The 20,539-nt window shown below is 52.4% G+C and overlaps 1 protein-coding gene across 3 annotated transcripts in view; it reads right to left on the bottom strand.

Annotated features, from left to right (window-relative positions):
• TLN1 (talin 1) overlaps positions 1-20,539 on the bottom strand; it is a 143,678-nt gene that overhangs the window by 61,498 nt on the left and 61,641 nt on the right. For all 3 annotated transcript variants that reach the window (XM_065598567.1, XM_065598569.1, XM_065598568.1), the window contains exons 3-12: positions 8,459-8,556; positions 7,889-8,018; positions 7,050-7,202; positions 6,630-6,772; positions 4,888-5,015; positions 4,405-4,465; positions 3,791-3,895; positions 3,367-3,522; positions 2,830-2,931; positions 2,052-2,128 (exon numbers count right to left, since the gene is read on the bottom strand). In XM_065598567.1, the coding sequence (XP_065454639.1) occupies positions 2,052-2,128; positions 2,830-2,931; positions 3,367-3,522; positions 3,791-3,895; positions 4,405-4,465; positions 4,888-5,015; positions 6,630-6,772; positions 7,050-7,202; positions 7,889-8,018; positions 8,459-8,556 (1,153 nt within the window). The remainder of the gene's footprint in view (positions 1-2,051; positions 2,129-2,829; positions 2,932-3,366; positions 3,523-3,790; positions 3,896-4,404; positions 4,466-4,887; positions 5,016-6,629; positions 6,773-7,049; positions 7,203-7,888; positions 8,019-8,458; positions 8,557-20,539) is intronic.

Genomic DNA, 20,539 nt, shown 5'->3' with positions numbered 1-20,539 from the left:
TGCACGTGGGCGCGCACCCAGAATGCAATCGACATGAGCAAGCACCCAAAGAATGTTTGTTCCCCACACAGGTACTTACAGCCTGGGATCAAGTCACCCCTTAACCTTCTCTTTAAGCTAAGCAGACGGAGCTCTGAGTCGATCGCTATAGGGCAGGTTTTCTAATCCTTACATCATTTCTGTGGCTCTTCTGTAAACACTCTCCAGGTTATCAACATCTGCCTTGGATTGTGGACACCAGAACAACACAGCATTCCCGCATAGTCGCGCTAGTGCCAAATACCGAGGTAAAATAACCGCGCTGCTCCCAGGGGAGATTTTCCTGGCTATGCAGCCCAGGGTTGCGTTAGCTCTTTTGGCCCCAGTGTCACACTGGAAGATCCTGTTCAGCTAATTATCCACCAAGACCCCCGAGTCCCTGCTTCCCAGGACACAGTCCCCTATCTTAGGAGTGTGACCTACAGTCTTTGTTCCTAGATGTAGATATGACAAAGTGGGAATATTCTGTGACATTTTTATGAGTCCTGTTTGTGCCTCAGCTTCCCGTGTGCTGCATTGTTCCCCCGCGGGTGGAAAAGGGCTGTTTGCTCTCAGAACAGGCTGAGGACACAGGTGGTTGTTGCCGAGCTGTCTGGGCCCGGTCCCCACGTCAATGCAGCATCTGAGAAGACAATGGCAAATCCAATCGCTCAGACATTGACACCGAGCGACCAAAGCCCCAGGGGGATCAGGATTTCCCACCTCTCAGCAGGGAGACTGAGCACCATTCCCCAGCTGGAGAACAAGGGACTGGGGAGGAATGAGATGAGGGATCAGAGCTGGCAGGAGCCGGGACTCTCACCTGGAGTCTGACAAAGGAGATCAAAAGAAATGGGTTCCCTACAGCCTGGCTGGGCACTGGGCTGGCCAGACTGGATGATGCTCTAACCGTCAGTTCTCTGGGCTACCCTAAGGGCTCCCTGTGCTGTGTCCAGGTGACGGACAGACCCAACTGTTCCGGCAGCGCTGGGTGAGGGTCACTGCAGATGCTGGGCGAGGTGCATTAATCCCTGCGGAGTGGACAAGTCTCCATCAGGGTCCGTCTCAGTGGGACTCACTGACCAGAGCTCACGGAGTGGAGCGGGGGCTGCAGGCCCAGAGGCCCAGTCTCAGGAGGTGGTGAAACCGCATGGCTGACCCTGGAGGAAGAGTGAGACCCTCGGGGGTCTGGCCCGTTGACGGGTTCCTCCTAGAGACTGTTCCAAAGCCGGGGCCGTAGCACCGACCCTGCGGGTCAGTGACAGTACACATGTACATTTAGCTGTATTAAAACCCATGCTGTTTGCTTGTGCTCAGTTACCAAGTGATCTGGATCGCTCCATATGAGTGACCTCTCCTCTAGGTTATTTACTGCTCCCCCCATTTTGTGACATCTGCAAACTTTATCAGGGATGATTTTATGTTTTGTTGCAGGTCATTGGTAAAAATGTGAACTAGCATAGGGCAAAGCCCTGGTCCCTGTGAGACCCACTAGAAACACACTTGCTCAATGAAGATTCTGTATTTTGAGATCTACCAGCCAGTTTTTTGTCCATTGAACGTTAGCCGTGTTAACTTTGTATTGCTCTCGTTTTTTTTAAATCAAAATGTGTTGCAGCACCAAGACAAACGCCCTATGGGAGTCTAAGGGCATCTCATCGACACGGTCACCTTTGCCACGCAGGCTTTTAATCTCATCTAAACAAGATGTCGAGTTAGTCAGACAGGAGCTATGACCCTCCTTTAACTCTTTAGTACTCGAGTCCTGTACCAGCCACTCCATTACCTTGCCCAGGTTCGAGGTCAGGCCCACGGGCTGGTAATCGCAGCTCTGCGGAGGAGGGGGGGGGGGCGTTCTCCTGTCCCGCTCCCCACGGCTCAAGAAGCTGGCAGCCCTCCCATGCAGTCCCCCGCTCACACTCACTGCTGAACAGCCGACACATCCGTCGGTTTAGTGCTCTAACCCCCAGCCCACCGAGGGACTGAGCTCCCCCTTCCCTGGAACCCTCCCCGCCGGCTGCCCAGAGCCATACTTCTTTGGGGACACAGAGTCTTCCAGCATGGTGGACTCTTCATCCCCCTCCAGCCCGAAGTGGTCTTTGCTCTTTTTCTGTGGGACACAGAGAGAGAGAGAGTCCATTAGTCAGCATCAACCCCAAGGGAGTCCCCCAGAGGAGGGTACGGAGACACGGCCTTGGGACAGGCCCAGCATGGCTTCCTGTGCCCCCAGGGCTACTCCAGGAGCGGAGCCCTGCCGGGGGCTGGTTGAGGAGGGGCCAGGAAGATACTGGGATCACCCCTGTGACTGCAGGGGGGAGGGTAGGTGCAGGGGAAGCTGCTGCCCTCCCTGCTTGATCCCATGCAGCAGGCGCCGGGGGGGGGGGGGGGGGGAGAAACAGCCACAGCTCTGCTATTCCTGACTCCTGAGCTCTAAACCGGGCACCTCCATGCTACCCCCTGGCTGGGCCGGCCTCAACCCCCCCCACCTGCCCTCTTTGCTCCCGCAGCAGAACGGGAGCCATTCCCTGGTAGTTCAGCACAGCCTGTACAGCTGCCCCCCCATGGCAGCTCTGCCCCCTGCTGGCCACGCTCTGCTCTCCTCTCCCGCACTGCCCCACCCCCTGCGACCCCTCCCGCAGAGCCCCACCCCCCGTGTGACCCCTCCCCTGCACAGCCCCACCCCCTGCGACCCCTCTCCCGCACAGCCTCACCCCCACGCGTGACCCCTCTCCCGCACAGCCTCACCCCCCGCGTGACCCCTCTCCCGCACAGCCTCACCCCCCGCGTGACCCCTCTCCCGCACAGCCTCACCTTTTTCAGGATGATGTCAATGTAGCCAGCGATAAGCTGGGCGATCTGCTCCCCCTCCGTCGTCTGCACTGAGTAGTACCCGTCCTGGTAATCCCCGAAATCCTACAGCAACAGGACACTGGGCAGCACCGGAGCCGGCACCTGCTGCCCTGCGCAGCTTGCACCTGAGCTCCATGCCCAAGGCACTGCTCTGCCCCCAGGGAACGCGTGTGCCTCAAGGGGAGGGGACCCAGAAGGCAAGGAGAGGTGTGGGAGGCACGGCGTGGCCAGAGGTGTTGGGGAGGGGCAAGAGTTCAGGTCTTCCCCAATGCTCTCTAGCACAGGAGGCTGGTGTGGTCAGGGAGGGGCAGGCTGGAGGCAGTGATGGAACAGGAGAGTCAGTGGGGAAGGGTGCTGAGGGGCAGGCCCTTACCAGGGTAAATCCCTTGGGAGAGACACCCCAGCCCCAGAGGGTTGTGTGGTCTGGAAGGGGCAGGCTGGAGGCAGTGGGGGGAGGGGGGGGAACAGGCTGGAGGGTGCTGGGGGATAGGCCCTTACCAGGGTGAAGCTCTTGGGCGAGGCAGCCCAGCGTTTGATGTTGGTGAGGTTCCACTCCTGAATCACCTCCTTGGTTTTCTCGTCCACACGCATCACACACTCTTTGGTGATCCCCAGCAACCGCGGCACCAGCTTGTTCTTTCCCTTCATCTTCTCCTAGCACCAGGACAGTGAAGGGTTACAGCTGCCCCAAAGCCAAGCCACTGGCAGGGCAATGTCCCATCAGCGAGGGGATAGCCCCATGGGCCCCACCCCGCTGGATGATGCCCAGTGATGAAGGAAAGGAGAGAACACGTGAGCAGAGGGGAGGGGAGGGGAGCCCTGAAGGTGGGAGGGGAGGGGTGAGGGGGGGTCACCTGGACACCGATAGCTGGAGGGGTGGCAGGGACAGGAGGCCGGGGCGCGTGGGGAGCCGCTGGCTCACCTTGACCAGGAAAAAGGAGACTCCGTAGGTTTTCAGGGAGCGGGCGAGTTTCACGTAGCGAACTTTGGCCTCAATCTCGCTCATGTTGCTGCAGTTCTTGTGAGCCTGAGAGAGCAGAGCCCATCACCCCAACGTCATGGCTCCTTCCAGGGTACCCCCTGCCTGTCGTCCCCTCTCCTCCCCCCACTCCTGGCCACCCCATCACGGCCCTCCCAGCAACCAGGGCCCCACCCGACCCTGCCAAACACCACCCTTGTCCAACTCTGCCTTCCGCCAGCCCTCCATGAACCTCCCGACAGCAGCTGTGCTCGCCAGCCTGAACCACTACCCAGCCTCTCCTACGGTGTATCCCCCTCCCAGCGGGCGTACCCCCGCCCCTCCCCCCGTTACGGGCTCTCCCAGGAACTACCAGGCCTTCCTCCCAGCCACAGCCACACATCACATGACCGAAGCTCCACATGCCCCATCTGAGTGGCCGCCCCAGGCTGCTGGCTCCTCTCCTGGGCCTGGGCCCTGCAGCCTTGGGAGAGGCGAGGGCCTGGCTGTGCACAGGCCAGGTGAACAGATCCCAGGCCAGGCCCAGGCAGCAGCCTGCCCCCGCCCTGCACACTCACCATGAAGATCTTGCGCTCGCCTTTCTGCTTGATGTACTCCTTGGGCAGGAAGTCCTTCAGGCTGCAGGGAGAGCAGAACCAGCTGTTACCGGCAGAGCCTGGTGCAGGCCCGCCGACCCCCAGCACGGGCCTGGGACAAGCCCCAGTGCCAAGTCCTGACATCAGCCCATGCAGGAGCCCCAGGCAGGGCATGAGCAGGGAGTGAGCCCTTGGGGTATGGCGGACATGGGAGAGGCTGGAGAGAGGAACCAGGGTCCTGCAGCTCAGGGCTCTGTCAGGACCCTCATCCCCGAAGCAGACCCCTCCACACTGCAAAGGTACCCCGAGCCCGAACGGCTGCAGCCCCAGTACCCGAGAGAGGGCTCCCTGGAACGGGGCGTGGCAGGGAGCAGGCCGGGGGCTCCGCCCTCACAGTAGCACTGAGCCGAGTGCCGCATTGGGGGACGGGGGCGACGCCTCTGTGGGGCTCCTTGGGACACTCACTCCAGAAAGCCCGGCTTGTGCTTCTGCTCATTGTGGGGTCCAAACTGGATCTGACACTGGAACCCAGCAAACTCGCAGGCCTTGTCGAAGGAGACAGGGTGGGAGCCATTCAGGATGTCGTCACGAGCCTGCGGGAGAGAAGGGTGAGTCTGGGCCGGGGGAGGGGGAGCCACACACTGGCAGGGGGTGGGGAGAAAGGAGAGGGGATGGGGGTCACACGCTGGCTGTGGGGGGGAGGGAGGAGAGCCACACGCTGGCCGGGGGGCGGAGGAAGGAGAAGGGATAGGGGTTGCATGCTGGCTGGGGGGCGGAGGAAGGAGAGGGGATGGGGATCGCACGCTGGCTGGGGGGCGGAGGAAGGAGAGGGGATGAGGGGTCGCACACTGGCAGGGGGTGGGGAGGAAGGAGAAGGGATGGGGGGGTCACACGCTGGCTGTGGGGGGAGGGAGGAGAGCCACACACTGGCTGGGGGGCGGAGGAAGGAGAAGGGATGAGGGTCGCACGCTGGCTGGGTAGGAAGGAGAAGGGATGGGGGTCGCACGCTGGCAGGAGGGTGGGGAGGAAGGCGAGGGGATGGGGGGTCGCACGCTGGGTGGGTAGGAAGGAGAAGGGATGGGGGTCGCACGCTGGCAGGAGGGTGGGGAGGAAGGAGACGGGATGGGGGTCCCAGGCTGGCTGGGGGCAGAGTTCCTGCCCTCTGGTTTAATGTGACCATGTGCTGAGAGCGTGTGGAGCCTGTCCCTGCCCGGCGCTCTCTGAAGATGACCGTTTGCTGCCTTGGGGCTAACCTGCTTTGCGGTTTTGCCAGGGGACGGGGCTTGGCCTTACACAGAGCGTGGGGGGGGGGGAGGGGGAAGACGCATTGCTAGCCGCTCAAACACGTCTCCTTGGGACTAAGTGGCGGCAGCCCCTGAGGGACAGGGGGTGCCAGACCAGGGCAGCCCATCTCCCATCCGCACCCCCCCAAGCCGACACTGCTACTCCCCCAGGGAAAGGGTTAGAAGGGAGCAGGAAGCTGTGCTGGGGCCCCTGGAGCACAGCAGGGCGGGGCTGGAGGGGACCCCGAGAGCTCAGCCAGTCCAGCCCACTGTGCTGCGGGAGGATTAACGGATACCAAACCATCCCTGACGGGGTTTGTCCTGTCCGCTCCCAAAACCCTGCAATGACGGGGACCCCACGGCCTCCTTAGGTCACCTACTGAACCATCCTGTGGGGAGAGAGCTGGGGGGCCTAACGTCCAGACTCAGGCCACGTCCACACTGGCCACTGTCAGATCACTTATGATGTCACCTGGAGAGCAGTGACACAACAATTCCCCCCCCCCCCCTCCTCCCAAGTGGTGGTAGCTGTGTCGGGTGAGAGCGTCTCCCGCCGACCGAGCGCTGGGCACACGAGGGGGTGTTTTTCACATGCTGAGTGACATGACTTTTGCTGACATAAGTGCTAGTGTAGACAGGGCCTAAATCTCTCCTGCGCCAAACTAAGCCAAGTCCCTCTTAGTCTCCTGTCAGCGGCCATGGAGCACAATCGGCCAGCAGAGCGCCGGCTCCCAGCCATGGAGAGCTGCCCTGCACCAGGTAACAGCGCGCAATCCACACTGCAACGCCCCAGAGCATTGTGGCCAGGACACCAGCCCTGAGCAGCATGGGGCTGAGGCTGGAGAGGACCGGCATGGCCTGGGGAGCGGGGAAAGGGTCACGAGCTAAGCTGCGGTGGCAGGGGGCAGGCTGGGGGACGGGTACCTGCACGTAGAGCAGGTTGAGCTGCACAGGGTCCCTGGAGTCCACGTTCTGGTCGGAGTAGAAGAACTTGCGTCGCAGCAGCAGCGTCTCGCTGTCGTCGATGCCTTGCTCGCGCAGCGTTCGCCCGTGATCCAGCCAGTTCACTGCCGAGAGCACAGAATGTGAGCAGGGCCGAACGCCGGCCCGCAGCTAGTCCCTGCCCAGGGCACGGGGCTGGGAGGGACAGACTGACTGACCGACCTAGGGCACTGAGAGACACTATGCAGGGGCGACCCCCCACTCCCACCGCGACCTCCCTCCATCCACAGCACCGGCCACCCCCGGGACTGACCTCCCCCCACGGCGCCCGCTTGCCCACTCGCTGCCTGCAGTGCGGGCTGGCCCCACCCCTCCTGCCCCCAGCATAGGGCAGGTCCGTACACTCATCGTCCGTGTGCAACTTCTGCTTGAGTTTCTCCATCTTCTTCTCATCCCGCAGCAAGGTTTTGTCCTTCTTGAGGGTGCCGGTGATCTCCTCCTTCTTCTCCTCCATCATCTCCCGCACCAGTGAGTACTCGTCGTGATTGGTGATGCCTGCAGGGGCAGACAGCGCAGTGCCCGTCACAGCCTGCCTGGCCGCCACAGGCTGGGGAGTCCCCCGAGAACACGGAGCTCCCCCTGCCCAGCTCAGCATCCCTGCAATACTCCCTATGGGGCACGGACACCGCCTGCCTGGGCAGTGCCCCTGAATGACAGCACCCCCTACCTGAATGCTGGCACTGCCCCCCACTCTCCCCGACCCCCCACAGCCAGGCAATGTCCCCTCCCCATCCTCTTGCCCCCGCACCCCCCCAGGCTGGGCAACGCTCCTTCTCCACCCTCACCCCAGGCCGGGCAATGCTCCTTCCCCATCCTCTCGCCCGGCAATGCCCCCTCCCCATCCTCTTGCCCCCGCACCCCCCCAGGCTGGGCAACGCTCCTTCTCCACCCTCACCCCATGCCAGGCAATGCCCCCTCCCCATCCTCTCGCCCGGCAATGTCCCCTCCCCATCCTCTTGCCCCCGCACCCCCCCAGGCTGGGCAACGCTCCTTCTCCACCCTCACCCCATGCCGGGCAATGCTCCCTCCCCATCCTCTCGCCCGGCAATGCCCCCTCCCCATCCTCTCGCCCCCCCCACAGCTAGGCAACATCCCCTCATTCCCCCCCACCTCCCCAAGCCAGACATCGCCCCCTCCCATCCTGCCCCCGGCTCTGGCCTGGGCGGTGCTCCGTCCCTTACCAATCCGGGCACAGATTGTCATGAGTATGTCTGTGACCGTTTTGGAGTCGTCCACCATGACTGTTTTAACCGTCCCATCCAGCATGCGAATCTTGAGCGGCCGTTGCTTCTTCTTGTACTCCATGGTGTCCTGCAGCACAGGCACTCAGTGTTAGCGCCGGTGTCCGGGCACGCCCGCAGGGGCATGCGGTCCCCACGCCCTCCCCTCTGTACCAGGGAATCCCGCCCACCCCTGAGGAACAGCCATGCCAGGGAGACGGGAGGGAGTACCCAGGGCTATGGAGCAGGCTGCACCAGGCACTGCAGAGCATAGAATCATAGACTATCAGGGTTGGAAGGGACCTCGGGAGGTATCTAGTCCAACCCCCTGCTCAAAGCAGGACCAAACCCCAACTAAATCATCCCAGCCAGGGCTTTGTCAAGCCGGGCCTTAAAAACCTCTAAGGAAGCACGAGTAACCCTGCCCTGGGGCTGGGAGCAGTAGAGGCACGTACTGCACTGCAGGGCACGTCATAGTGCAGAGCTTGGGGAGGGATGCATGGGGACTCGGGGCGGGGACTGGGCACTTACCCCATTGCGGAGCATGTAGTAGTCCAGAGCCTTCCCAGCTTCCAGCCAAATCCCCTTCTTCGGGTCCTCATCCGAAAGGAACAGCCCAAAATCACTGGCTGAAAAACAGAGCAGACTCTCCCAGCACAGGCCCATGATCCTGGGTCCCCATTCTCCCAGCATGGGCCCCTCAGCTCCCTGGCCCAGCCAGCCCAGGCCCCTGGCCCCAAGAGCAGAGTTTCCTAACATTACAGAGGTGCAGGGATGGATGGAGAGGCTGTTCTGGGGGGGGGCAGAGGAGAGACCGGGGGAGGTGAAGGAGCTTTTGGCAGAATGAGGAGGCCGAGGGGGACAGGGTGAGGAGATGCAGGAGGATGGAGTTGTGTAGAGCTTTGGAGCCTCCCACCTGAATGTCTAACATGCAGCTACACGGTTCAGAGAGATGGAGAATAAGGTGCGTGCTGAGGTGTCCAGGCAATGGAGGGAGGAGGGGAGGCAGCCAGACCCTCAACCACTACGAACAGAGGTAAAAACTTGCACTGAATTTTGAAGGTGCGTAGACATGGAGAGAACTCCCTCCACTGCACGGCACGTTGGGGAAGAGAGAGCAGGACCACCCTCCGACTAGCATGCAAGTCCCACACACGGCATCTCCCTCTCACTGAGTTCTGTGTCAAGGACGGATGGACGCTGCATTAGCGAATTGCCCAGCTTCCCCACTCTAGCTTTGGCTGCTGGTAGCTGATTATACAGAGTCATCTCCTCAATTGCTCTCCAATAGTATCAGGAGTTCCTGAGGCATCAGCATTTTGCTCATCTAGTCTAGTGGCTGTTGCATCGTTCCTCTGACAGGATCCCAAATGGCATGAAAGTCACCAGGATCTGTCTTGTCTTCATCTATTTTCTCAAAGAAAACCCCACCGAAGAAAACGTAGTAGTGCCGAGCACCAGGAACTCAGCCAGGAAGAGCCCCGACCATGGGTAGCGAGGAGCTGCCTAGAGCAAGACAGCGAGAGGGAAGCTGGGCACTTCGACCCCAAGCTGACTGAATTAAACACAGCGAGGAACAGACCGTCTCAGAACACTGCTGCACAAAGGGCTCAGATTGCAGGGGAACAAATGCCGGGAAGTTCAGAAATCTAGTGAGTACCCTGCACTGGGAAGCAGGAATAAAGCCCACCAGCGGGGAAGGTGGCAGGGAACCCGAAATGACAGCATAATTAAGGCACAATAGCCTGTGATTTCTCTTCCCGTACCAGAAACAGGAACTACCTAGGAATACACAGCCAGGAAATACTGGCCAGGAAAGAGATGGCATCAGGAAAGCGGTAACAAATCCAGACTGTGGCAAAAGCTTATTCTCAAAATTAACTGGACAGGAATCATGTGGCCTGTGCACCAGCTAAAGGGAAATGACAAAGGGTGAGCAATTGAATGAGTTACAAAGCAAGGAATGTTAGAGACGAGTGTGGGAGGGGGGGGCTCTTCAAATCTGTCAGACAAAAAAGAACAATCAAGGATGGCATGGTGTGCTGCTCAGTGCAGGTGGTGAGCTTGTAACGGTAGATGAGAGGAAGGCAGAGTTGCTCAATGCCTACTTTGCTTCAGTCTTCTCACAAAAAATAACAGGTGACCAGACGACCAGCAAAGTTATCACAGACAATCAAGGGGAAAGGATGCAGATCAGGACAAGTAAAGAACACGTCAGATCTTCTGACCAATCTGAATGAATTCAAATCAGCGGGGCTGGATGCTATTCACCTCCAGGTACTGAACGAATTAGCTGAAGAACTCTCGGAGCCACTGGCAACGATATTTACAAGCTCATGGCTGACAGGAGAGGTCCCGGAAGCCTGGAGAAGTGTAACGTAGGGCCCATCTTTAAAAGAAGGGGAACAGGAGGAGCTGGGAACAATCGACCAGTCAGCCTGACCTCGATACCTGAGAAGCTACTAGAGCCATGCATAGAACATTCAATTTGCAAATACCGGGAGGACGGAGGGTGATCACTAGCAGCCAGCATGGATTTACCTACAACACATCATGCCAAACCAGCTTGATTTCTTTGTTTGACAGGGTAACTGGTTTGGTGGCTGGGGGAATGCAGTGGACATAGTATAACTGGACTTCAGCAAGTCTTTTGACACCGTCCCAGGTGACATTCTGATAGCTAAGCTGGAGAAATGCGGGCTCGACAGAACTACTACTAAGTAGATACATAATTGGTTAAACAACCACAAAGAAAGATTAGCTATTAATGGAATGATGTCAGGAGGTCTCTAGTGGGATTCCACAGGGATCTGTTCTGGGTCCAGGGTTTAACAGCTTTATTAATGACCTGGATGTAGGAAGAGAGCATCCTGATCAAATTTTCAGATGACACAAAGCTAGGGCAGGTTGCCAACACTTAGGAGGATAGAGCTAAAATTCAGAGGGATCTTGATTAACTGGAGAAGTGGGCTATAAATAACACAATGAAATTTAATAAAGACAAATGTGAGGTGCTTCATGTAGGGAAGAGAAACCGAGTGCGCAAATACAGACTGGGGGACAACTGGCTGGGCAGCAGCACTGCAGAGAAGGATGTGGGAGCTGCGGTGGATCACAACCTCCACACAAGTCAGCAATGCGATGCTGTGGCAAAAAAGCAAATGCAGTTTTCAATTGGATTAACAGAGGCATAGCATGCAAGTCGCAGGAAGTGACAGTATCGCTCTATTCAGTGCTGCTAGGCTGGAGTACTGTGTCCAGTTTTGGTCATCACTGTGTAGAAAGGATGTAGAGAAACTGGAAAGGATCCAGAGGCAAGTGACAAGGATGATCAAAGGGATGGAATGCAGCTATATGAGCAAAGGCTGAAGGAACTGGGTATGTTTAGTATGGATAAGAGGAGATTAAGAAGGACATGACAGTGGTCTTCAGATAGAGAAAAGGGGACAGGACAGGACAAGACAAGACACCATGGGTTCAAACTACAGCAGAGCAGCTTTCGATTAAATCTCAGGATACACCCCCTACCTGTCAGAACAGGACGCCAATGGAACAGATGCCTACAGAGGTTGTGGAAGCGCCTTTGCTGGAAGTTTTCAAAAGGAGGCCGGACCCGTCTGTCTGGGATGGTTTAGATACAACAAACCCTGTACCTTGCCCGGGCGTTGGATGAGATGACCCTGGCGGCCCCTACTAACGCCAAAGTTGTGTGAACTGGGCAGAGGCACCTCGAGGTACTGCAGGGTTAAGGCCAGGTCAAATTATCAGCTGCAGCAGGAGTGAAGCCCTGTCCTGGGTGGCCCTCTGAAGGGACAGGCACCTGTGTCAGGTGCTGCTAAGGAGAACAAGCCAAGCCAGACCCACCCGTGAATGGCTGATTGGACAAGCAGCTGGCAGCCAGCTCAGGAACACCTGCGCCTCAAAGAATTCGGATGGTTCAGGCCGGAGCCTAGAACAGAGAAAGGAAACTACAAGGAGCTAGGTAAGCAGCTACTCCCAGGGGCTCCCGGGGAAAGGAACAGCCCCAGGACACAGATGGGATGCTTCAGAGGACAGCACTACAGAGCTCTCCAGGCTTGCCTGAGGCCACAGGGGAGGGTCTGCAGAGCCCAGGGAGCGGAGAAGCCTGGGGACTGACAGCAGAAAGAGAAGGCGTTTCCCTACCACGTCTGGCAGTTAATACAATAAACTAGAGCCCTTGTATATATTGTTCACTGTGTACAAGCCTCACTGAGCTTACTAAAAGTTCACTAGGGGAAACTGAGGCAGAGATGTAACTCTGGTTCCACACTGGATGCCAGGGAGCCCTCCAGCAGGGAGTGTTCACCGTTACAACATGTTCTAGGAGTGGGACCCAAGACCCACTCCCAGCAAGGCCGATGACGACGCAGAGCGATGCTTACAACTGTCTGAAGTGCGAGATGGCCGATATCCCCAACGACAACTCTGGCTGGGCGGAAAGCCCGGCCGCCATGACAGCAACCAGACAGGCTCAGCCCTTGCACACAGAAAAGGAACAGGTGTCAGATGGTTCCGCCAACTGGGAGCGGGTACTGTGGGCAGGTCTGCCCGTGGGTGTCAGAGACCATGGGGATTACTAGCTGGCATAGAGCACTAGGCACCTGGGAGGGCTGGGTTCCGAAGGACACTGGGTCTCAGATACCAGAGACCACAATGGCCGATACAGCAGGGCATGAGGCTTGGAAAGGCCGACGGGGTTAACAGAGTCGAAAACACTTCCATTAGAAGAGGGGCCTGTTACTGGAGGGGAAAGAAAGCAGGGTCCCTGGATTGAAGAAACTCATGGTCCCAGGGTTCCCAGGAAATGTAAGTGATAAGAACATTGCTGAGGGAAGCAAAGAGACATGAGGAGAAATCTATGGCTGGCAGAGTTAAGAACAGTAAGAAGGATTTTTTAAAAGTATATTCAGAACAAAAAAAACCCTAACAGTGGTATTGGTCCATTACTAGATGGAAATGGTAGAATTATCAATACTAGCAATGCAGAATGCAGAAAAGGCAGAAGTGTTCAATAAATATTTCTGTTTATATTTGGTAAAAAACAATATCGTCATATAACAACACTCTTTCCATTGCACTAGTATCTCAGGAGGACGTTAAACAGCACCTGCTAAAGTTAGACGACTTCTTTAAATCAGCAGGTCTGAAGAACTTGCATCCAGGAGTTTTAAAAGAGCTGGCTGAGGAGCTCACTGGACCATTAATGTTGATTTTTCAATAAGTCTTGGAACACAGGGGAAGTTCAAGAAGTCTCAAAGAAAGCAAATGTGTCAATATTTTAAAAGGGTAAATGGGATGACATGGGTAATTATAGGGCTGTTAGTCTGACATCAATCTCAGGCAAAATAATGAAGTGGCCGATATGGGACTCATTAATAAAAAATTAAAGGAATATAACAATTGCCAATCAACATGGGTTTATAGAAAATAGATCTTGCCAAAGTAATGATCTTTTTTATGAAATTACAATTTTGGTTGATAAAAGGTAATAGTGCTGATGTAATAGATTTCTGGAAGGCATTTGAGTTGGTACCACAACATTTTGATTAAAATACTAGAATATAAAATTAGCATGGCACATATTAAATGGATTTAAAGCTGGCTAATTGATAGGTCTCAAAATGCAATTGTAAACATGGAATCATCATCAAATGGGGTCATATATGGATCAGTTCTTAGCCTTATAGTATTGAATATTTTTATGAATGACCTGGAAGAAAACAACATCCTAACTGATAAACATTACAGATGACATCACAAAAATTGGGGGAGTGGTAAATAATGAAGAGGACAGGTCACTAACACAAAGCAATCTGGATCACTTGGTAAGATGGGCACAGGCAAACAGTATGCGTCTTAATATGGCTAAATGTATACATCTAGAAACAAAGCACGCACGCCATGCTTACAGGATGGGGCCCTCTACCCTGGGAAGCGGTGACTCAAAAAAAGATTTTGGGGTTGTGATGGATACGACTCTGTGGCCAAAAGGGCCTAATGCAATCCTGGGATGCACAAACGGGGGAATCTCAAGTAGGGGCAGAGAGGTTATTTTACCTCTGTATTTAGCTCTGGCGCAACCACTGCTGGAATCCTGTGTCCAGTTCTGGTGTCCACCATTCAAGAAGCATGTTGAAAAAATTGAGAGGGTTCAGAGAAGAGCCACAAAAATGATTTAAGGATTAGAAACCTGCCTTGTAGTGATAGACTCAAGGAGCACAATCCACTCAGCTTAACGAAGAGACGGTTAAGGGGTGACGTGATCAGTCTAAGTATCTACACGCAGAACTCATGTTTAATAATGGGCTCTTCAGTCTAGCAGAGAAACATGATCCAGTGGCGGGAAGTTAGACTCAGATTTTAAGGCCAGAAGGGACCATCATGATCATCTAGTCTGACCTCCTGCACATTGCAGGCCACAGAACCTCACCCACCCACTCCTGTAATAAACCCCTCACCTCTGGCTGAGTCACTAACGTCCTCAAAACTTGATGTAAAGACTTCAAGTTTCAGAGAATCCATCATTTACTCTAGTTTAAACCATCAAGTGACCTGTGCCCCATGCTGAAAAGGAAAGCGAAAAAGGCCCAGCGTCTCTGCCAATCTGACCTGGGGGAAAACTCCTTACTGAGCCCAAATACAGCAATTAGATTCTGAGCATATGGGCAAGACCCACCAGGAAAAAAAATTCTCTGTATTAATTCAGGGCCCTACCCATCTAGAGTCCCATCTCTAGCTGTTGGAGATATTTGCCAACAGCAGTCACCGATGGGCCACATCTCATAATCCCATGCAGTCCATAAACTTATCAAACTCAGTCCTGGCAGTTCGGTTTTCTGCCCCTACACCCTTCCCAGGGGAGCAGTTCCAGAAGTGCACTTCCCTGATGGTTAGAAACCTTTATAGAATCATAGAATATCACGGTTGGAAGGGACCTCAGGAGGTCATCTAGTCCAACTCCCTGCTCAAAGCAGGACCAATTCCCAACTAAATCATCCCAGCCAGGGCTTTTTCAAGCCTGACCTTAAAAAACCTCTAAGGAAGGAGATTCCACTACCTCCCTAGGGAACCCATTCCAGTGCTTCACCACCCTCCTAGTGAAAAAGTTTTCCCTAATATCCAACCTAAACCTCTCCTGCTGCAACTTGAGACCATTACTCCTTGTTCTGTCATCTGGTACCACTGAGAACAGTCTAGATCCATCTTCTTTGGAACCCCCCTTCAGGTAGTTGAAAGCAGCTATCAAATCCCCCCTCATTCTTCTCTTCCGCAGACTAAACAATCCCAGTTCCCTCAGCCTCTCCTCATAAGTCATGCTCCAGACCCCTAATCATTTTTGTTGCCCTCCGCTGGACTCTTTCCAATTTTTCCACATCCTTCTTGTAGTGTGGGGCCCAAAACTGGACACAGTACACCAGATGAGGCCTCACCAATGTCGAATAGAGGGGAATGATCACGTCCCTCGATCTGCTGGCAATGCCCCTACTTATACAGCCCAAAATGCCGTTAGCCTTCTTGGCAACAAGGGCACACTGTCGACTCATATCCAGCTTCTCGTCCACTGTAACCCCTAGGTCCTTTTCTGCAGAACTGCTTCCTAGCCATTCGGTCCCTAGTCTGTAACAGTGAATGGGATTCGTCCGTCCTAAATTTGTCTAATTTCAAGCCTGAACTTGTTGATGGCCAGTTTATACAGTTTGTTCTTGTGTCCACATTGGCACTTAACTTAAATAACTCCTCTCCCTCCTTGGTGTTTATCCCTCTGAGGTATTTATAGACAATAATCATATCTCCCCTCAGCCTTCGTTTGATTAGGCTAAACAAGCCAAGCTCCTTGAGTCTCCTCTCATAACATAGGTTTTCCTTTCCTCAGATCATCCTAGTAGCCCTTCTCTGCAACTGTTCCATGCTTTAGAGAGATTAATTCAAACTGGGAGACCAGTATTGCACACACTATTCCACATGAGGTCTCACCCATGCCTTGTATAATGGAAGTAACACTTCCCTATCACTACTGGAAATACCTCGCCTGATACATCCTAGGACTGCATTCACCATTTTCAAGGCCACATCACACTGGCAGCTCATGGTCATCCTATGACAGACCAATACACCCAGGTCTTTCTCCTCATCTCCCCAACAGCATGACCTTGCACTTTGCACTATTAAATTTCACCCCATTTCTATTACTTACATTTTCAAAGTTTTCAAGGTTATCTAGATCTTCTTGTATGATATTTTGGTCCTTCTCCATATCCCTCCCAATTTTGTTTCATTTGCAAATTCTAGTAGCACATTCCCAATTATTGCGACAAGGTCATTAATAAAAATGTTGGATAAGATTTATCCCAAGACTGATCCCTGAGGAACTCCACTAGTAATCTCTCTTCAGCCTGACAGTTCACCTTTCAGTAGGACCTGTTGTAGTCTCCCTTTTAACCAGTTCCTTATCCACCTTTCAATTCTCATATTAATCTCCATCTTCTCCAATTTAACTAATAATTTCCCATGTGGAACTGTATCAAATGCCTTACTGAAATCCAGGTAGATTAGACCTACTGCATTTCCTTTGTTGAAAACATTGGTTATCGTCTCAAAGAAAAGATCACCAGCAGCATGGTATTTTGGGTAAGCTCCAACCTAATACTGGCCTGGGTATGTGGCTGGCCATTTGGGAATCAGAAGAAAATTTTGTATAGTGAGAAGAGTGTTAAATAACTTCTCACTGTACTGGACCTAGGTGCTGATTGGGAGCCAGAGAACTGGAATGCAATAAAAGGGGCTGGGTGATTTTTTTTTTTTTTTTTTTTGGCTTTTTGATAACCAGTGGAGGGGGGAAAAGGGGGGTCAGAAGCACAGTCTGTGACTGGTTGGCAAGTTTACTTCAGTGTTACCCACCAGTCTTTGGGAGAATCTACTCTCCCTTTTGCAGCCTGCCCTGACCTTGGCATTTTCAGTGAGGGCTGCCCCAGGCACCATGGGTCACAACATCTTAGGCCTTTGGAGAACATTAGTCTTTGAAGCCTTTTCACAGATTTGTAGACTGTAAAGCTAGAAGGGACCATTAAGGCCATCCCATCTGAGTTCCTGCAGAATCCAGGCCAGAGCACCTCACCTTCATGCATCTAGCCAACTGCTTGTGGTCGAGCTCAGGCGGATCCTTAGGAAAGAGATGCCCAATCTTAATTTAAAGACTAAGTGACAGAGAATCTACCACATTCCTTGGTAAGTCGTGTCAATGGTTAATTATCCTCATTGTTCAAATTTTGTACCTTATTTCTAGTCTGAATTTATCTAGTTTCAGCTTCCAGCCATTGGGTCTCATTATACTTTTGTCTGCTAGATCAAAGAGCCCTCTGTCAGAAATCTTCTCCCTGTGCACATACTTGTAGACTGTGATCAAACCACTTCTTAACCTTCTCTTTGTTAAAATAAATATTTGAGCTTCTTCAATCTCCTGCTGCGAGGAGGGTTTTCCAGACCTCCGATCATGCTTGAAGCTCTTTTCTGAACGGTTTCCAATTTGTCAACATTCTTTGAAAAGTGTGGAAACGAGAACTGGACACAGTATTATAGGGACGTGGGAGCACCACTGTAGTTGCAGTTGCATCATGACATCTGTTTAAAGGTCAACTGTTCTAAGTCCTCTAAAGTCAACATGCTTAGTCAGATTTCTCTGAAATTCGGCGTGCCTCACAAGGCTACAGGGTAGGTCAGTGACCCACAGGTGGAGACATTTGAACCAGGTGTTCTGGATATATAACCCCCTCCCCAAGCCATTTTTTAAAAAGCCCCCCCACCCCCCTCGACCAACTATTGATGAGCTGTAGGTCAAAATGGTCTCACTCTGTTGAGCCTTACCCAAGGTAGTACTTAGCGCTCTCTGCCTCTTGGGGGGACTCCAGTCGGGAACAGTATATAAGAAAATGTTCATTGTTACTAGGGCTGTCATTAATCGCAGTAAACTCAAGCAGTTAACTCAAAAAAATTAATCGTGATTAATCGCACTCATAACAGACTACCAATTGAAATTTATTCGATTTTTTTATGTCTTTCTATATTTTCAATATGGACTTCAATTACAACAGAATACAAAGTGCATAGTGCTCACTTTATTATTTTTATTACAAATATATGCACTGTAAAAATGATAAACAAAAGAAACAGTATTTTTCAATTCACCTCATACAGGTACTGTAGTGCAATCTTTTTATCATGAAAGTGCAATTTACAAATGCAGGGGTTTTTTTGGTTATATAACTGCACGCAAGAACAAAACCGTGTAAAACTTTAGAGCCTACAAGTCCATTCAGTCCTACTTATTCTGCCAATCGCTCAGACAAACAAGTTTGGTTATATTGACGGGAGAGTCTGTTGCCTGTTTCTTATTTACAATGTCACTTGAAAGTGAGAACAGGCATCCGCCTGGCACTTTTGTAGCCGGTGTTGCAAGGTATTTACATGCCAGATCTGCTAAACATCTGTATGCCCCTTTATGCTTCGGCCACCATTCCAGAGGACATGCTTCCATGCCGACGATGCTCGTTAAAAAAATAATGTGTCAATTAAATTTGTGACTGTACTCCTTGGGGGAAGAATTGTATGTCTCCTGCTCTGTGTTTTACCCTCATTCTGCATATATTTCATGTTATAGCAGTCTCAGATGATGACCCAAAACACGTTCATTTTTAAGAACACTTTCACAGCAGATTTGACAAAACGCAAAGAAGGTACCGATGTGAGATTTCTAAAGATAGCTACAGCCCTCGAACCAAGGTTCAAGAATCTGAAGTGTCATCCAAAATCTGAGAGGGACGAGGTGTGGAGCGTGCTTTTAGAAGTCTTAAAAGAGCAACACTCGGATGTGGAAACTACAGAACCCGAACCACCAAAAAACAAAATCAACCTTCTGCTGGTGGCATCTGACTCAGATGATGAAAATGAACATGCATCGGTCTGCACTGCTTTGGGTCATTATCAAGCAGAACCCGTCATCAGCATGGATGCACGTCCTCTGGAATGGTGGTTGAAACATGAAGGGACATATGAATCTTTAGCGCATCTGGCACGTAAATATCTTGCAACGCCAGCTACAACAGTGCCATGCGAACGCCTGTTCTCACTTTCAGGTGACATTGTAAACAAGAAGCCGGCAGCATTATCTCCTGCAAATTGTAACCAACCTTGTTTGTCTTAGCAACTGGCTGACAAAGAAGTAGGACTAAGTGGACTTGCAGGCCCTAAAGTTTTACATTGTTTTATTTTTGAATGCAGTTTGTTTGTTTTTTCACATAATTCTATATTTTTAAGTTCAACTTTCATGATAAAGAGATTGCACTACAATACTTGTAATGAGGTAAATTGAAAAATACAATTTTTTTGTTTTTTACAATGCAAATATTTGTAATAAAAAATAAATATAAAGTGAGCACTGTACACTTTGTATTCTGTGTTGCAACTGAAATTAATATATTTGAAAATGTAGTAAACATCCAAAAATATTTAAATTAAATGGTATTCTATTGACAGCCCTAATGTGCCAATTCAGAAAAACAACTAAAGGGTTTCCATTCCTACCATTTTATATGCTTCAAAAGCTAGGGTCTTGCACATGCTCTAAAATCCAAACAGTTCCTCTGGTTGCTTTGAAATGTGGTGTACCTCAGGGGAATGTTAGTGATCCAAATCTGGGATCATTTCACTCAAAGGTAGGGAGGCCATTTGTCCAGTTTAAACACTGAAAGTCCTAGATTTGTGGAGCATTGTCCCGGTCTGGTAGGACTTAGCTGGAGATTGCTACAATTTGCAAGTTATGGGTGGCAACTTTATGGGGCGGGGGGCGGAAGAGAGAGAGAGAGAGAATGTAAACAAAGTCTTTTTGGGAAAAGATTAGACATGTGAATGTTCCTGGGAAGGGTATTTTGGAGCAAAAAAATGGTGGAATGGGGGAGAGGGGTTGAGGCTGCAGGAAGGAGGGTTGAGGGGCGGGGCAGAAAGGGGGATGGATGGTAAGGGAGGGAAGAGAGGTTGAAGGCTCTGGTGAGGGAGGCATGGCACCTCCCGGATTTGCAAGTGCACACTGACAAATTGGGAATTTTTTGTAATATTTTTATGAAGCCTGTGTGTGCCTCAGTTTCCCCTATATGCTGCATTGTTACCCAACGGGGTGAAAAAGGGCTATTTGCTCTCAGGGCAGGTGAACAGACATAGGTGTGGGAGTAGCTGTCTGGGCCTTAATCCCCACATCAGTAGAGCATCGGAGAAGACAAAAACAAATCTAATCATCGAGATATTGGCACCTAGCAACCAACAAGTCAGAGAGAGGAAGATTTCCCCACCCTTCCCCAAGCTGAACAACAATCAAAGGACTGGAGAGGAATGAGGTGGGGGATCAGAGCTGGCAGTTGGGAGGAGTTGGGCTCTCACCAGCAGTCTGACCAAGGAGGTCAGACAGAGACAGACAGGGCTTGAACCAAGGGGGTCACTACAGCCTGGCTGGGCTCTGGGCTGGCCAGACAGGATGATGCTCTAAGCGTCAATTCTCTGGGCTAAGCTAAGGGCTCCCTGTGCTTTGTCCAGGTGACAGACAGA

This window comes from Chrysemys picta, chromosome 6 (genome assembly GCF_011386835.1).
Source record: "Chrysemys picta bellii isolate R12L10 chromosome 6, ASM1138683v2, whole genome shotgun sequence".
Classification (NCBI taxonomy): domain Eukaryota; kingdom Metazoa; phylum Chordata; order Testudines; family Emydidae; genus Chrysemys; species Chrysemys picta.
This window is presented reverse-complemented; position numbering and strand designations above follow the sequence as displayed.